The sequence below is a fragment of the Acipenser ruthenus genome, chromosome 4, assembly GCF_902713425.1.
Source record: "Acipenser ruthenus chromosome 4, fAciRut3.2 maternal haplotype, whole genome shotgun sequence".
Lineage (NCBI taxonomy): Eukaryota > Metazoa > Chordata > Actinopteri > Acipenseriformes > Acipenseridae > Acipenser > Acipenser ruthenus.
This window is the reverse complement of record NC_081192.1, coordinates 65,571,611-65,589,909: the sequence shown is the minus strand read 5'-3', so window position 1 is coordinate 65,589,909 and position 18,299 is coordinate 65,571,611. Positions and strand designations below refer to the sequence as shown.

The 18,299-nt window shown below is 37.1% G+C and overlaps 1 protein-coding gene across 1 annotated transcript; it reads left to right on the top strand.

Moving 5' to 3' along the window:
* Positions 1 to 490: 490 nt before the first annotated feature.
* Positions 491 to 17,864, top strand: LOC117400595 (protein CDV3 homolog). Its single transcript, XM_034000783.3, has 5 exons — positions 491 to 931; positions 7,506 to 7,582; positions 9,368 to 9,507; positions 15,064 to 15,223; positions 17,530 to 17,864. Exons 1-5 carry the CDS (start codon positions 749 to 751, stop codon positions 17,657 to 17,659), a joined length of 690 nt encoding a protein of 229 aa, XP_033856674.1. The 5' UTR covers positions 491 to 748; the 3' UTR covers positions 17,660 to 17,864.
* The last annotated feature ends 435 nt before the right edge of the window (positions 17,865 to 18,299 follow it).

Sequence of the window (18,299 nt, the reverse complement as noted above, 5' to 3'; positions counted from 1 at the left end):
CTTTTTTTAATGATTTTTTAGTGATAGTGGTGGGGGTTATTTGCCTTTGATTTGTGGATGAAGCAATACATTTGTTAACCTTATTATGCTGCAGAAAGCGCTGTTAGCGTCTTGGGGGGGATAAGGGGGCTGCGGTGGAGGAGTGTTAAGATCTCATGTGCATGTTTTTGAAAATTAACTTGATGTATTAGAATTGACAATCTAAATTCTCTGGAATTTATTAAGTCACTCAGAGACGGGAGATCAAGCACAATTGGGAGTCTTTGCACGTGGCAGGTCGGTTACTGTATTAGTGATCAGGTTTCGGGCCCCAGTTACCACAGTTAATTTCCTCTACTCTCCATGTTTCTTGCTCGAGCACAAACTTGCTGCACCCTGAAGTTCATGCTTGTCTAGAGCTGCAACCAACCCTATTCCCCGGTAGTTCCGCCTTTCTGGCTATGGATTGGTTCACTCTTAAACTACTTGCTATTGTATTGCCCACGTCCTGCGTCACTCGCATTTTCAGAGCCCGAGCTGGCTGAGGGGTTAGGCTGTGTATATCCGGTTGGTTTTTTGAGCATGCTAGTCAGCGGTTCACTGGAGAGACAGGGAGCGGGTGAACAAATGTAACTATAACTATCTACTGATTAAATCATAGGAAAATAAATTGTAATTAAGAAATTCCTATTGAAATAAAGACCAGTTTTTAGAGTTTGCTTTGGTGTTTACATGTTTTGAAATAAAATAGTTTTTTTTAAAGAAGAATATGGCGGATATTACGTGTGGTAGTGCAGAAAAGAGCCTAGATGATTTCTTTGCCAAGAGGGACAAAAAGAAGAAGAAAGGAAAAGAACAAGCGGTAGCCCCAGGACCGATTACCCAAAGGAAGACAAAAAAGGAGAAGGAGAAACTGACGAAAAACGAGAACCAGGATACCCAGCAGGAAAAGGTAAAATTGACCACTGGATATTTGGGACACGGGAGCGCAGCAGAAAGAAAAAAAATCCACAGACAAAGCATTTCTTTTAGTTTGCAGTACAATAGGTTTCAATAATAATACTTTGTTTCTACAAAGCAGGGGTTTAAAACATGTTAAATGGCATTCTTTTTCATTTGAATTCTAGAATTTCTAGCCTCGTCAGCTGGTGCCGCATATGTCGCCACAACACATGCTGGACATAAGGCGAAATTGATTTAAAAAAATCAAATTAAAAAAAGACCTAAGGAGTTTACAGAACTTTGTCCCTTTATTAAAAAATAAATAAAAAATGTTTTATGTTTTACAGAATAAAGGTGTTCCTTAATCTTAAAATATAGTATGCTTTTAAATGTCAGAGTACCGATATGGTGGCAATAATATGCAGACTGCATCGGCATGAAAAATTTCTAATCTGAAAATTGTTTTCTTTAATAAATCTGGTATATATGTGGCAATATCATGACCTGGCCCAATCGAATGCGGGATGAAGCCGCAATGCTTAACGAGGCCTGCTTTGTACAGAGGTATAGCACTGAATATTTGACATGCACATTGTACATGCCAGCTGGGCGAGACGGAAAGTCATAATCTGAAGGCCTGGTTGATGATTTGGTATGTGTTGACTGTACGCAGCCAGCAGATTCATCAGAAAAGCAGCACTAGCACGACCACGTACATTCGTTTTCGTGGTTTACAAAGAAAATGGGATTGTGTGTCATACAGCCTTAACTGTTGCAGTGATGCATCATGGACGACCACATGGTTGTCCAAGGAAACTAAAAAATATATTTGCCTGTTGTGTAGCATTAATAAGAAACAAATTATAAATAATTTTGCATAAATGCATTGATAATTTTAAATTAATCAATGCATTTTTAAACTGGTTATTTAGTCATTCAACAGACGCTCATCCAAGGCGATTTAGACTGTGGGGGTGGGGTTGGGACTGCTGCTGCTGCTGCAGAGTCACTTGCAATAGTTTTATGTCTCATCCAAAGATTAATAAATCTCTATACCAGTATCTATCCAACTCGTAAGTTTGTAGAATACTGCTCCAAATGTATTGGGGTTAAACACGCAAAGGGGGGACTAGTGATAATGCTGATAAGAGGAAGTTAAATTGATTTTTGGTTTTAAAACCATGGTCAGTACTCCTTTGTCAAAAATGCCTACTGTTGGTGATGGTAATCAGGGTTTTGGGTGGGTTGCTGGTATTTAATGTTCCTACTTTCCTGAATGTACATCTTCAGGAATAAATGGTCTTCAGAACAGCTTGTGGTCAGACTTAATTGTCTCAAAGGCAGACATCAAAAAAGATGATTTGAGTTAATGTCAATAAAAACAAAATAAAACCTTTCTGGTATGTCTCATGTCAATTGGAATAGGTGAATTAATAATAATAATAATAATAATAATAATAATTATTATTATTATTATTATTATTATTATTATTTTTATTTATTTATCTTTTATATAGGTTTGGCATACAGATACAAAACTTAATTTTGACCTGTCATGTTTCTCCACAATTTTTATATGGATGAAGCAGGTTCCTATGTTCCCTCTAAGGCTTTGTCCACACTATAGTTGCCTTTTAAACCGGCTTAAAAGTGCTAAATACGGTTTGCGTCTACACTATGCAGCGTTTAACACCGTTCTTGAGAACCGGACCCCTGAGGTGGTCTCCAGTCTGGATCTAAATCAGATCGCATCAGGTAGTGCGGTTTATCAGAAGTGTTGGCGCTGTAATACCAAACTACATTTCTTGTGTATCCTCCAATATCCCAACATGCTTTGTGATATGTTTAGCGAAATACTCAGAAGAGGGGCCTGAAGAACTTGCTATAAGTGTACACTCTGCACCAAGTATTCATTTTTATGCTTAAAACAAATATATCCATCAGGACATCTCTGTTAAACGAATGGGGGAAATAACAAAAGCACAGCATTAAAGTAGACGACTGCAAAAATGAAATGCAAGTTAAAAGTAGGATCGGGGATGAACGATTCACCTAATGTGTCATCTCTGTTTGAACTAAAATTAATGGGACCAGAATTAGGCTCAGGCAAGATATGAAGGTAAAGAGTGTTTGTTTTGTAATTAACCGCTTTTTCTGAGTTTAATTATGAAACAGAATAAGCTCAATTTGTTTAAAGGGACGTCACCTGATTAAAAGTAAAACCCCAAAACTTCAGGCCCTACATGTTGTGTGTGTTCGCATTTACTTATTCCAAAACCCCTGTTTTATTTATTTGTAGCACTATGGACCACTATTAGGGGCATAACACATTATGTAAAAATAAAATAGTGTATGGTGGGTTACGATTGTATTCATTTCCTCAGTTCAGTGTGCTGCTAGGAACTGTAACTGAACTATTTTAATTGTGTGTCTAGACATTAAGCCTGACTAAACATGAAACGGTACTTCAGTGTGGACACTTAAGTTTTTGGATTAATTATAACAGTTTCGAGTACGGTTCTCGAGATCGGTTATGTAGTGTAGACCGGGCCTAAGACTTTCCTTTTGTTAGTCACAGTGGCTAACCGCACTGGAAAAACATAAGCCACACCAAAGAATATTAAAAAAAACAAACAGTAAAACTGTTTTATTGTACACAATACAATAAACATATTGACTATAACTGTGTCTAACAACCCTCTCCCCTAAACACCACAGGTTTCCCTAAACACAAATAATAATATAGGGGAGTGTTAGTCAAAGTAGAGTCTGGTCGTGTTCTTGATAGGGTTTTACGGTAAATAAGGCCGAGGCAAAGCATCGTATCATTTGACAACCATCGATAATCAAGCCTGTGCATCATTTTTGTGTGAAGGGTTTAACACTAGAAGGGCCGGAGATATACTCATACCTAGAAGCCCTGCAGCAGTCTTTCTGACGGCTGTATTCAAAACACTGTAAATAGTATAACGAAAGGAGAAACGTTGGATGTAATTCATTATTATTTTTTATTGTGTACATCACAAACAACTGAAGTGTATGTGTATATATATATATATGTGTGTGTGTGTGTGTGTATATATATATATATATATATATATATATATATATATATATATATATATATATATATATATATATAATATGAACATTTTATTTTACAAATCAAAACAAGAAAATGTAAATAAACATCTGAACAGACATCGGTTTACATATTTATAAAACTGAAACTATAGCAATACATTTTTAACTTTAACAGCAATCGGTTTATTATCAGATTATTACCTTGAGTCTAAGGCTGTTCACAATCAACACAGGTAATGCGCTTCTCTACGCCGCCTTTCTGCACGGTACAGCTGTCCGAAGTTTTATTTTTATTACACTTGCCAACCTGGCATTGGCGGCTCTCAGCCGGGTTGCCAGCTTCAGCTGTGGGTACATGCTTGGCAGTCTCCCTCTGTTCCAAATGCTTCTTGTGAAGTTCCTGTGCGAACTGTAAAATATATTCTCTCCTTGGTAAATTCTTCTCCGTGCATTCTTTGTAAGGTACCCAGGAGTTGATGGCTGCTAGGTCCAATACATTGTAAAATACCTGAACGGACCACCGTCGGGAGCCAGCTTTCACGGAATACTTCCGTGCCTTCTGATCCAAAACATCAACTCAGTATTTTGTTGTGTTGTAAAACTCCACGGTCTCTGGTATTTATTTTCACTAGTCCCGATGCTAATTGACTGACCAAAGCAGCATAGCTGGCAAGCAGGCGCCAGCCTTCAAGGCTGATTTGAAAACAATAGACTGTCAGTCATTCACTCAGGAACTTTGGAATCTGCAATTATTATTTTGCATTAAGCTCAGAGCTTCTCTGCTCCCCCCAGGTCTGATTCACTGAATCTGCATGCGATTGAGCTCACCTTCTCCCCCCTGCCCCGCCCCATGTGAGTGTTTAGTGTTGGGATTGGATCTGTGCAGGAGTCTTCAAACTAACAGAGCAAGTTAAGAGCATTGTGCTAGAATTACAAATACTGTATTGACCGAGCTACAATGCCTTTCGATGTTTAACAATTATTTTCTAAAGTAAGACTGCAAGAAAGAAAAGTAAAGAAAGTAATGTTTGGGATACTCTGGTAACTCAACTAATTTGCATGACCATGTAATTGAGATGCAGAGGTCGCGCTAGCCTTTAAAAATGTGCATTTGTAAAAAGCATACCGTTTCAAAATCTGCATTTTTTACATATTGCATCAACAGCTATATTATTTCAGTGTAACTATTTCAGATTAACAAAGTTAACATGCAAAACAGTGCACAGTATAAATAATGGTAGAAATAGACAGACAAGTTTACCATGAAACCGTTTTCTTTTGAAAATTCCCCATTCACGACGTCAAAATCAGTGGTGTAGAACATGCACCAATGTCTCTGCGGGTAGCTGTCAACATCATAACAATTTAGTTTTGCTGTTTTAAAAGTTATTAATTTTCCTTTTAGCACCGAAGTAAACAATGACTGGTGTTCTTTCAGAATCAAAGTCTTAGGGCCCTTTCACACCTAGTTTGTTTGGAGAGGATAATTCGCACTTGAGTTCAGTTGACACCTAAGTTTGGTTCATTTTGGCAGGTGTGAAACGTCCAAACGCATCAGCGTGTGCACCAAACAAGTGGACTAGGATTCAGTTAAACAGGTGGTCTCGGCCCGGTTTGAGAGGGAACTGTTATGTGTTTCAACCTCAAAATCGGAGAGTGTGAAAGCAATCGCATTACAATCCAAGATGCAAAACGAAACCGAGCAAACTGATGTAACGCATAACCCACAGTACATCGTGCACGGAAAGCACGCATAGGTGTGTGTACTGTATGGTGAAAAAAATAAATAACATAATGACACACGTTCTGACGGCTAAAACCCCGTTCTGCTGGTACACAAGATACAGGTATCATAATTGCAATTGCTGCAAGTTTTGCGAAAGCAGGAAAGATGTCGGAATAGTTCTCAATAAAAACCCTGCAGGCCTTATTCATGGTATTAAAACCATGATTTTTGAGCACATGTTTTACGTCCAAATTCTTGGCTGAGAGTGAACAGGTGAAATGCTCTGATACAGATTACTGAGTCACTCTAATACCAGGGATGTGTGCAGTGCTATATGGGATACTGAGACCCCCACTGCTTTATTTATTTATTTATTTATTTTTTTATAAATGTCCAGCATATATAACGCAGAATTTTGTGTAAACACGATGTGGATGGTGTTGGAAGGCAAATTGCATAGAGAGTATTTCTTTGGCCATGACTCCTTCTGAGGTAGATCTTCCATGGATTTACTACAGGATTTTTGTGGACATTTTTTTATACAAAATGTTTATACTTAATAACATAAACAGGTTATAAACGTACTGTTTCAGCAAGACAAAGTATTTTATTTGAAAACATGTAGATATTTAAATGCCAGACCCTACCCTTTACTTACACATACAGTATATTTAAAGTGCACTATACTGATTCCCATTTAATCAATGCCAAACGTAGTCCCACGTACCTGTGATCTTTTGAAGCTGCATGTTTCTTGAAGTCGTCTGCTTTTGGTTTTGTTACTGGTTTGCCGTTTATAAAAATGTTCTTTCAGTAACCAGCTTTGCAGATTTTACAAAAAAAACATACCAGTATTTCATGGATTAGCCAAGGGTAAGTTTGAAAGCATGACTGCTTCTTGCATGACTCTGATTTTTTTTTTTTTTTTTTTTTTTTTTTTTACTTTACTGACTGTTTCTAATTAGAACCTCTGTCCTCCCGCCAAACAACATTGGTGAGTGTTATGTAATCAAGCTAAAGGGCTTTTGTTGGGTGAAATTAAATGAAACAGTATGTATTGATTCATCTACCAGCACACTTTCAAAGTAATCCTGCTGGCATAGTCTTGCACAAGTACATTTTTCAAAGCCATTGCCACCGTGGCAGAATTGGTGAAAATTAGTTGAGCCACACAGGAAAGCATTTTGTATGTGGCAACATGGCAAGCAGCTAGCGGGAAGGTAAGGTTCATTGTTTGTCTGAGGTCATTCCTGTAAAAGTCATTAGTTGAGCTGGAATTTGCTTTACGCTGTGATTTGTTCAGGGCATTTAACCAAAGGCTTTTGCTGTATGAAGTCCGTAAGAAAAGAAATGCCATAGTACACAATACTATACCTCCACATTGTTTGCAATTTTGCGCCACTAGATGTTGGTATTCAAGTAAGGTATCCCTGTTAAGTGACACATGTGTTGGGAGCCAAGGAGCTAAGAAATCCTGGTTTCTATCCCAACTCAGCCACGTTGATTGTTGGACCTATTCCACGCAATTCATTGTGCCTCTGTTCCATGTAGCTGTAACATGTGGTATAAAAAAGGATATTGTGTTTCTCCAAGTCTGAGTATCGGTTTCATACCTGCAAAAGCATTCAGCTGCTTCCTTTTCACAACAATTAGTGTGCCTTGTTCAGATTGTCTGTCTGGTTTAGCAAGAAACTGAAAAATCAGCATTACAAGCTTAATGTTAAGCAGTGTGCTCTAAACAAGTTTCTTGACCCTAACTGATTTATTCTTGCAGGATGATGAAGAATGGAAGGAATTTGAGCAGAAGGAAGTGGACTACTCTGGCCTGAGGGTTCATGCACTACAGCTAAGGTAATGCACTAAAGTGCTGCACTTTTTTCATGTACTTTGTCATATTAACAGTAGAGGATGCCCTGTATATTCAAAGAATGGCTTGCATTTTAAGACAACCTTAACCCTTTGTCTACGGTGACAATCCTACCTTTTTGAGGTCTGACTGACATAACTTGACCTAGGTGGTTGAACGAAATTTTAGATTTCAACAAACAAAATCCAAAGTAGATTTTAATACAACTTTTGTTTACGTAATATGCATTCTACAAATCCAAAGAGCCAATTTTTGCATGTGAGTGACATTTAATGTGTGATTTATAGTGTGATTTACTTTGTATCTACTTTAATCAAGTATAGATTATCAATAAAAATGTGCATTTAGCAATTAATCAACTAAGGTGTATTAGTATTCTTCATGTATCGTTTGCAATGAGTGTCGTTATCAAACATAAAAAAAAAACACAACATAAACGGTTACATTTTTTTAACTAGCTAATTAATGTCAACGACTATCTATATTATAGACAATAAATTGGTTGCTTATGCCTAAGTTGTGTTGAATTTAAGGCAAGGGCAAGTTGAGAATATAGCATATCCTTTTTTTTTTTTCTTTTTTTTTTAAACATAAGAGCATAAGAAAGTTTACAAACGAGAGGAGGCCATTCAGCCCATCTTGCTCGTGTGGTTGTTAGTAGCTTATTAATCCCAGAATCTCATCAGGCTGCTTCTTGAAGGATCCCAGGGTGTCAGCTTCAACAACATTACTGGGGAGTTGGTTCCAGACCCTCACAATTCTGTGTAAAAAAGTGCCTCCTATTTTCTGTTCTGAATGCCCCTTTATCTAATCTCCATTTGTGACCCCTGGTCATGGTTTCTTTTTTCAGGTCCAAAGTCCCCTGGGTCGACATTGTCTATACCTTTTAGGATTTTGAATGCTTGAATCAGATCACCGCGTAGTCTTCTTTGTTCAAGGCTGAATAGATTGAATTATTTTAGCCTGTCTGCATACGACATGAATGTTTGCAGTCACAAAGACATAAGTAACTTAAAAAAAGAAATCAGCGACACCTCTCCTTCCACGCTCCACTTACTGGGTCCTGCCGGCAATATTGCTCTCGAGTCTGACACTTCACTAAATTACACTAGGCAATTCAGTAGCAAGTTTGCTAGCAATAGTTGCCTGGTGTAAACCCACCCTTAGACACTGAAATGGTGCACCATATAATAAGGAAGCTTATTGGCTTGGGCCGTATAATGCGTTTTAATTGGAGTCATCCCTGAAGTTTCTCCTATGAATGTATCGCAAGTTAATATTTTGTTAATTTCTTTTTGGGTTTATTTTGGATGGTTTTAGTATGATTTGTGGTAAGATTTGTACTTGTTATCGCAGAATCTCCCGACAGAAAACTCAGATACTGAACAAATAACAAACTTACTCGTCTAGCTTCGTCTAACTTTTCTTTTGAAAGTAAATAAAACCATCCCTGCTTGTTTTTTGAAGCCTTTGGAGAGGCCAGTCATTTGGTAAGCAACCAAATGTTTTAAAAAGGCTTCTAATATCACCATTACATCGTTCATATATGAACGATTGATAGCAGCGGAAGGGTTAAACCCTTTATTAAAGGTCAGCCCATTAAACAAATAGTACTAAAATACTTGCATGCAAGAAAGCTGTTGGGATCGCTGAATACCCTTGGTCTGTAAATTATCCAGTTAATAATGACTGCTACCTAGAGATGTTTTATTGCATTTAACTAACAAAGGTGGTCACAGAATAACTGAACTCTTGTCTGTTTTTGACAGTGATGAAAAGGAGGAAGAGGAGTATGAAAAGAAGGAAGAAATGGGTGAAGATGGGGAAATGGTCATGATCAGTGGTGGAGACAAAATTTCAGGCCCTTGGAACAAGTCTGCCCCAGCACCTACTGCAGCTACACCTGTCGGTGAGTGCGCACTGAACTACAACACTTAATAGCCAGCTAATATGATGATTTTGTGAACAGTAGATATTTCTGTTTTATGCAATAAAAGCAGTAAGTACCGTAAAAATCATTGTATAGGTCGCACTGGTGTAAGTCACTCCACTTATACAAGTTTTATTCTTCCTACATTTTCAATACAGATACACAGGTTTAGTTTTGAAATAACCATTGTTTGCAACATTTTGCCATTAATAATTTGTGTTTTTAGTTAAACTGTTAATAGAAACAATTTTTCAAAATTTCTAAATTGGTTCAAGTCAATTTATGTACAATGTCACAATACATCAATATAGATATAATACTACTACTGTAAATTCCTGTAGTAACAGTGTAAACCACTGACAAGTGGTACTTGAATGGATTTTAAAAAGTAATAATTAACAGTGCACCAGTAAGTAATCAAGTTATACATCCTACATCACATCTGTATTAACCTATTTTATTTTAGCTTATCAAGTACTCAAACACTTCAAGAACATACAATCTTTGCTTTACTGTACATTTCTTTCCAAAACTATAGACAATAATGTTCCAGGTGCATTGGCTTTCGCAAATTTGTTGTATTAAAATGTAAATTCACTAAATTATTTTAAATTTATAACATACTTTAAGGAAATATTCCTTTCAGTGCAGTTTGGAACACATTTTGCTTGTAAATTTAAGTAACATACTACTAACAGAGATGAAAAATCTCTGCTAATTGGCAGTTTTCTGCTTTTACTCCGTCCCCAGGAGGCTACTGATGTGATCAATGCAGATCCGGGGGAAATAAAAAATCCCAATGTTTTTTTTGTTTTGTTAATCTTTTTATTTATTTATTTGTTTGTTTATTTTTAAGCTACTAACACATTCATGACAGTTGGTGTAAAGGGTTTTTGCAGCGTAACACAGCTAAATTGTTTATAGAAATTGATCTTGGCAAAGTAACAGAAAAAAAAACCTGAAAAAATAAGGCAGTTGTTTTTATATTACATACCCCTTGCCTTGGTGCTTGCAGACGGCTGTCTTGGCAAGTTGCTATTTCATTGGTCCACAAACAAGTACAGTACTGTGAATTATGATAATTAAGAGTTATGGTGCAGTTCTCCAGTTCACATTGCAGAAAATGGTAAATAATGGAACAGAAGGAAGGTGCTGGCAAAAAATTAAGATATATATTTCTTTTCTGTTTCACTTGTGGAGTGAATGGGGTGAGGTGGGGTTGATCACGGACATTGTTGACAAAGCCTGTAAACCCCCACTCTCCTGGAATAATGCATAAATTAGGCATGTATAGCTCACCTTCAAACCGTGAGCACCATCTCTGCCTTTTATTAAATGCTTTTCTGTTAAATATACTGACACTACACTTGCGTCTTATACAACAGTAACTAAGTCTGCATTGTTTTTATTGGTCCGCATGCGTACCTGCGACGTACCGGTTACGTGAACCCCTGATTTATGAAAGAGGATACAAGGCGTTGGAAAGCCATATTCTCTGCAGAAAACATGTAGACCTAATAAATACTCGTCCCAGTAACTACAGCTTTTTCTTTGTGACCTGATGTTGATAGAGACAAACATGGTGATCCAGCGAATTATAAAATACACCCCATGTTTAAACAAGCGAAGGTTACACACATATTACTCAGGCACCGTAAATGCCACCTACCTGGCTTGTTTAAATGTAGACTCGGGGCTTTCCAAAGACGCATTATTATTATTATTATTATTATTATTATTATTATTATTATTATTAGTAGTAGTTTCTTTAGCAGACGCCTTTATCCAAGGCGTCTTACAGAGACTAGGGTGTGTGAACTATGCATCAGCTGCAGAGTCACTTACAATTACGTCTCACCCGAAAGAAGGAGCACAAGGAGGTTAAGTGATTTGCTCAGGGTCATACAATGAGTCAGTGGCTGAGGTGGGATTTGAACTGGGGACCTCCTGGTTACAAGCCCTTTTCTTTAACCACTGGACCACACAGCCTCCTTCAATTTGTGTATGCGGTACTCTTAGCCAGAACTACGACTGCCTGAAGTTAAGCCACTCATCATGTGACAGAGTTCACAGCTTTAGGTTTTGTTTTGAGTCTATTGCTCCGTTATTGTAGCAGCTAGACTGAAAGGGGCGGTATCGTTGGACAGTCTCCCTCCCCCCGTCCCCCCATGTTAATTTAATATTGAGGTTCAATGGTGCATCTATGTTTAATAATATACATGCATGTATGTATGTAGTGGACAAAAAAATGGAAACACTAATGTAAAGTCACTTAATAGGGCGTTGGGCCACTATGGTATCCCGCTCTGTGGAGTTCTCGGCGGACCGTTTTTGATGAAACTGGCTGCTCGCGCCAGGCAATGGCAAAAGCAATGGAGAGTGCTCTGTCTCACAGTGATGAACAGCTGTTAGGTCTCCTGAAAGCAGCTTATTTTAAAGCAACACCTGTGTGAATGATGATGCAGTAAAATATAAATAGTTTTTTATATGCAAAAGTGCTTTTTTTTTTTTTTTTTTTTTGCCATTCCCCCCCTAAAATTTTGGAATCCCCCCCCCCACATTGGCTGCAGCATAAGGGGGAAATCCCCCAGCACACAGAAATGAAATTCAAGCCCTGGGTTATTTTTAAACTTATTTTATTAACAGAACGTTAAGATTTGTTTTAAGCTGCACATGGACTGTAAGTTTTAAACTTTTTTTTTTATTAAACTTACATGACATAAGCAATTAGTGTCTGTTTTTATTAGCACTATAGAATATGTCAACTTTGTGCTTTAAAGTAAACATTTACAATATTAACATTTGCAAATGTTTATTAAGAACATTTGCAAATAGGCCCAAACGAGTGGATGATTAACTCAAGTTCAAGAGCCCGCACTGAAAGTATTGTGTGGCTTCTTTTGTAGGTTCAATGATTATTATTATTATTATTATTATTATTATTATTGTGTTATTAAAGCTCAAACAAAGGAAGGTGCCTAATAGAAATTAACAAGAACAATTGAAAGTGTACAGTTCTTTTTTGACCTTTAACAATTAAAAGGGAGTGACTTTCTGATGTAAACAAGTTGCATTTGAGATCCAAAGGCACAAGAACATTAAAAGAAAAGACATGCTGCACAACATTTAAGAACTACATATATATTTTACCTCAAACCAGCAGTTAAAGTTCACTTATTTGGTATTCTGGTAAGTGGTACGTGCAGGTGCAGGGGTGATGCAGTGCAGTAATGAAACAGACAGAGATTTATAATCTGGTTTGGAACAGTTTTTATTTTTATCCAGGTCTGGTGACCAAATAATAATCTCTAGCAATACACAACGAGTATATAACAACAGGGTTGCAGTCCCAAATAATAAACACAAATATCTGTCCCACAATATACTAACACGGTCACCAGTCCTGGGTGCGTGCAGTAGTGCTCGTGGTGGATGATACAGTTTATTTTGTGACAGTGGTGAAGTGCTGTTCCGGCTTTGTGCTGACCCAAGGCGACAGCTCCGGAATCGTGTTAGCTGTCTGATTCACAAACAAGACAATTACTAACAGACAGAACAAACAAACAAAAAAACACTCACGATACTGTTACAGTCTCTGGGGTGTCTCACCGTCCTAGGTTTAAAAACCACAAACCAAGCGAAGGAACATATTGCGATTCTCCGCCCCCTTTTATGCTGTCACACATGACCCCTTGATAAACGAGTGCAACCGCCTCTCCAATCTGCGGCTGCCAAATCGTTTCCCTTCCGGGTCAATGCGTTCTTGCAACGGAGTCTCGCCTTCATCCAGACTGGCCGACTTCCCGACCCGGGGAATGAACTGTCAGACCAGCCCGTCCAAAGAACTCTGTTCTCGCTGTTTAGCGCCATCACAGGTCTGGAGGGAGATTTACAACCAAAATTTCTGTCACAGTTATACATTCTAATTTCAGGTGTAATCTGAATCTTAACTTCATTCAATTTGGGTTCCTGAGCAAAATATCCAACACAGCAGTGTATCCCAGATTCCTGCCAGTTTTCAGTTGTGTTTTATTTATTTTTTTCCTCACTTTCATCTCTGTACTAAGTACAACTATACGAAGCAATACTTGAGTTGTTCAAGTATAAAAATAGCTTCTGCCTGTTTGTTTCCACTTTCTCTAAGCTGAATCCAACTCCTGGTGTACAGGTGTTTTGGTTTGTTGCACCACAGATACAAAATATTACTGCTGCTTTGTGGAATTCTGATTTTCTTGACATTTTCAGTTTTGTAACTTCTGAACCCCAGATTTTTAAAAGACTTGTGTATAACCTTTCAAGTTTATCTGCACTTTTTCTACCAAAATGCACACATTTGCAGTAGGCTCCATCAAATTATGCAAAGACTAAATAGTTTTTTTTCTTTTGTTTATTTCTATTGTACTTTTTTTTAAACAGGCAACATTTACAGCTATCTCTCCTCATCTAACATCGTGTCCCATGATGGCTAACTGGAACACTGCTGCAGCAGGGGGATCCTGGTTTCATACCCTGGTGGCATTTTTTGGGGGGAGGGCAACATTCTTTCCCTGCACTACTCTCACTGAAAAATAAATACATAAATTAATGAATTAATACATAAACACATTGCCATGAGATTTACATTTACACATATATATGTGTGTGTATGTGTGTGTGTGTGTGTGTGTATATATATATATATATATATATATATATATATATATATATATATATATATACACACACATATACACATACATATATCTATGTATATAATATATATATATGTATGTTGTACAGATAATCTCAAGCATTTCATTTCTATCATTTGTCAGTTTTAACGTTTTACTAGTTTCACAAATTGATGGATTGTGCATGTCCAATAAATAACTAATTGCTTCTGTTTAAATCTAGCTTTTTTTTTTAATATAGCATTTAACACTAAAATATGTAAAAATGGTAAATGGCAAACTAGGTTAGCAACAGAAATTGAAAGAAATGTAATTTTTTTTTTTGCCAGGGAAAGTTTGTCTTGAAATGCTTCTAAACAGTAATAAAACATCTCAACAAGTACATTGACCACAAAGTGTTAGAAATTACACAACATGTTTTTTTCTAATCCACTGATACCTTAGCAACTTTTTTTTTTTTTTTTTAATTTTGTAACTTTACAAGATTGCAGCATTTAAATATCAGGTTCATGTATTAGGAAAGCAATATCACTTATTTGCTAACTGACAAAAAATGTAAATACCTTTTTAAAAGATTAGTCGGTGCATTGCCACAGGCTCTCTTAGCAGCCATTTCTGTGTTTTAATTTATTTTGTGTGTGTGGGTGGGGGGTTCACAGGGAATGACATATTGCACAGCAAATTGCTTAATTTCACAGAAATCGTGAAATCTGTGATAACCGTGAAAAAAATGGTCTTATTTAGGACATAGAATAAAGCTGCTAGTTTGATGTCAATAGTTTTTTTTTTTTTTTTTTTTTTTCTAATACTAAATTAATGTTTCTTTATAGAGTTTGTTCTAATGCTAAGTACATGTCTCTTGTAGAAGTTGAAGTTCCAGAGCCAAAACCTTCAGGTGTGTACAGACCTCCTGGAGCCAGACTGACCACAACGAAGAGAGGGCCTGCACAAGGACCTCCCGAAATCTTCAGCGACACCCAGTTCCCGTCTCTACAATCAACTGCTAAGCATGTAGAAACCAGAAAGTATGTTTTTCCTGTGTAGTGGTCTCAGCTAAGAATCATTATCCTTGGTAGATTGTTGGGCTTATTGTCTATCAAACTGCACATTTTCTATTGCCTAGAGATTTGGGTATATGTGCAGTTTGTTGCCGCGTTTCGCTGTTGTGGTGGGTTGGTAGGCACGGGCATTCCTGTTTGAGGGATGGCATCCTTACCCCTTTACAGATGGCCTATTATAAATTTGATTGATGGAATATAACGCCGGGACACGTTATTTTCTTTTTGAAACTGGCATAAAAGCCTTCGTTAGACTTCAGGGAAACAACCGTAACACAGTAAGCCATGTCAGGAGCGATTTTGTATTTTTTATTTATTTATTTATTTATTTTAAACAGTTTAGTTTCTGCTGGAGATTTGGCGATCAAAAGTACTGAAATCATACTAAATCTTTCAGTATGTTCATAAACCCAAAAAGAAATTAACAAAATATTTACTGTAGTAAATATATCCGTCGGAGGAACTTCAGGGATGAATCCACAATCAAAACGCATTTCACTAAAGCCCCAAGCCAGTAGAGATACTTACTTCAATCAGATTCTTTACTAGAATCAGAAGTAGATGAGCCTGGCACCCAAGTCAATTTTGTGTAAAATCAAAACCATGCGTGGTATTTATAAAATTCTTTCTGATCCTAGTTCTTGAGGGTTGTGGCTACCCACTGGTAATTTAGTCTGTAGGTAGGTCACTAAATTACACTTGAGGACATTTCTAAAGAAGAAAAATGTTTAACAGTCAAACTAGGTAATTGTAGGGTAAAAACATTTTTATTTTTAAATAATCTTCAAATGTATAATACTGTCTACTTCAGGTGGATATTTGCACTGATAGTCATGTATGACAGTCCACAAAGGGATAGATGTGACTCTGGGCAAAGTATGTAGAGTAAATCTGATATGTACCATGGCTTAGTATGCACTGGGAAAGCAATCGGAGCAAGAAGTGTGGACTGAGTATTTGAGTCAAGTGAAATCTCCTCCAATGTCCCTTTGGTGTGAAGGCAAACAGTTTCAAGTCTATCCGAAGGTGGTCTGTTTACCGTCTTAACCGCTCATCAGCAGCAAAAGTTAAGCTCACAAGGATGGCGGGATGAGGTGCAAATGAACCCCACACACAAACATGCGTAGCTTATAATTAAGACAAAAAATCGACTGTCTTCGGTCACATATTGCTTGAAACGTATATACTAACCTAGACACATGGTTTGATGCTTTTTAATCCTGAAATTAGAGTGCAGTGTGCAATTTGAAAATAGATTTAAAATATATATATAAAATATACATGTTTATCCCTTTTCCTACATCTCTTCGCTTCTCAGCAATATTGGTTTCACAATACCAATGCACAAGCCTGCGTTGGTACTGTGTTATTGAAAGACCTATCATTTTCTCCACCCCAAAAAGTCACCTGTTTCAAGTTGGAAAGGACATTCTTGGTATCAAAATAAATGTAAGGATATCCTGTGATGTCATGAGATGTTCATTTTAAACTTGCTGGGTGCATTTTCACCCCTTGCCTCTGATGAAGGGTTAAAGCCCGGTTTAAAACTGGTAATAGTTTTGCATTGACGATGTAGAAAGCCCTTGTGACGAACGAACTAGAAGCATCTTTTAGGAAACGTTGTTGTAAATCATGTTTGGTTTAAACTTCTTTAAACATACGTACAAATTATTTAATTTTGTACATTCTATTCAAGTAACAATATCAGCATAAGTTTTAATTGAGGAACGTGGTGATTTGGCTGCTTAAAGGTGCATTGAACCAGTTTCTTTGAGTTGCCAATAAAGTTGCAGGTGCCTGTTTAAACTTTAGGATTAAACACAAAGCATATTGGGAATGTTTGTAACTGATCAAAAAAGCTATCATAAATAAATCCAAAATGTAAGATTGTGTGTATACAGAAAAGACAGAAGAAATATTTGAATATGAAATTGGCTTACTCTTTACATTTGTATTATGTAACATCCATAACTAAAACACTCTGGTGCTGAATTTAGATTAAATGTTTGTCATTGAATTTTTTTTTTTTTTTTTAAATATTACTACATTGTAAACACAAGAGAACAGCTTTATTTACCCTGCATATTTGACAATGGTTAAACCTTTAGGCAAAATTTGTAATGTTTAACACTTGGCTAACATTTAAACTTGAAACACCTGTGGTTGCCAGAATTACCAGTGGGTTTCTTATTAACTCAAGAAGACAAACACATGTTTTCATCAATACATGTAAAATAAGATTCTGTACTCACTGTATTTTTTGTTTGTTTCAGAGACAGGGAAATGGAGAAGACATTTGAGACAGTGAAACACAAAAACAGAGCTAGAGAAGAAGGCGGAGGAAAAGGCCCATCTCAACAACTTCAGCTTGACAACCAGTTCGCTGTTCTAGAAGACAAGTAACTTAGTGTGCACAACTGTTCTTTCCAGAATGCTGGTACCCATCTGATCACCTATGGCAACTAAACTACAGCTGTGGATTACATCTGCCTTTGCAGAACAGGGCCAAAATGAATACTTGGCTGGCAAAGACACAGACCAACCATAAGGGCCATCATGAAAGCGTTAGCTTTAAAGCACTGGAACATCAAGGATTCTTTTTTTTTTTTTTTTTTTTTTTGGGTGGGGGGGCGGGGGGCTTACTATGGATCATATTTGGAAAAGAGGTGTTAACAGCTAACATGTTTTTACTGTCACTAATATGCCAAGCAAAAAAGGCTTTTTTTTGTGAAGTTTTGCAGCCAATCAGTGGACATTTTCATTGCAGTTTTGTTGTGCGAGTTTGGGCCTTCTTAAAGGGTCACTACCTCAGGTGTACACTGTGCACTAATGGATACTGTATTGACCACATCTTGTTTGGAACCTCAAGATTGTAATTGCTTCACAAGGAGGATGTTGATGTGAAACTTAAAGCTGAAGACATTCTGACAAAGAATGGAACAGTGTGAAAAACTGTCAGCCATTAAAAGGTTATGATCTGCTTACAAGGATAACAGTTTAAGTGGCCTTACTGTAAAATACAATTCTGTGCATTGTCCTCCCA

Bases quoted from the DNA above. Each gene is read 5' to 3' on its own strand.
- LOC117400595 (XM_034000783.3), top strand. From the start codon at position 749: ATGGCGGATATTACGTGTGGTAGTGCAGAAAAGAGCCTAGATGATTTC. The intron at 9,508-15,063 runs GTGAGTGCGCAC...TGTCTCTTGTAG, and splicing joins TACTGCAGCTACACCTGTCG to AAGTTGAAGTTCCAGAGCCA. The intron at 15,224-17,529 runs GTATGTTTTTCC...TGTTTGTTTCAG, and splicing joins AAGCATGTAGAAACCAGAAA to AGACAGGGAAATGGAGAAGA.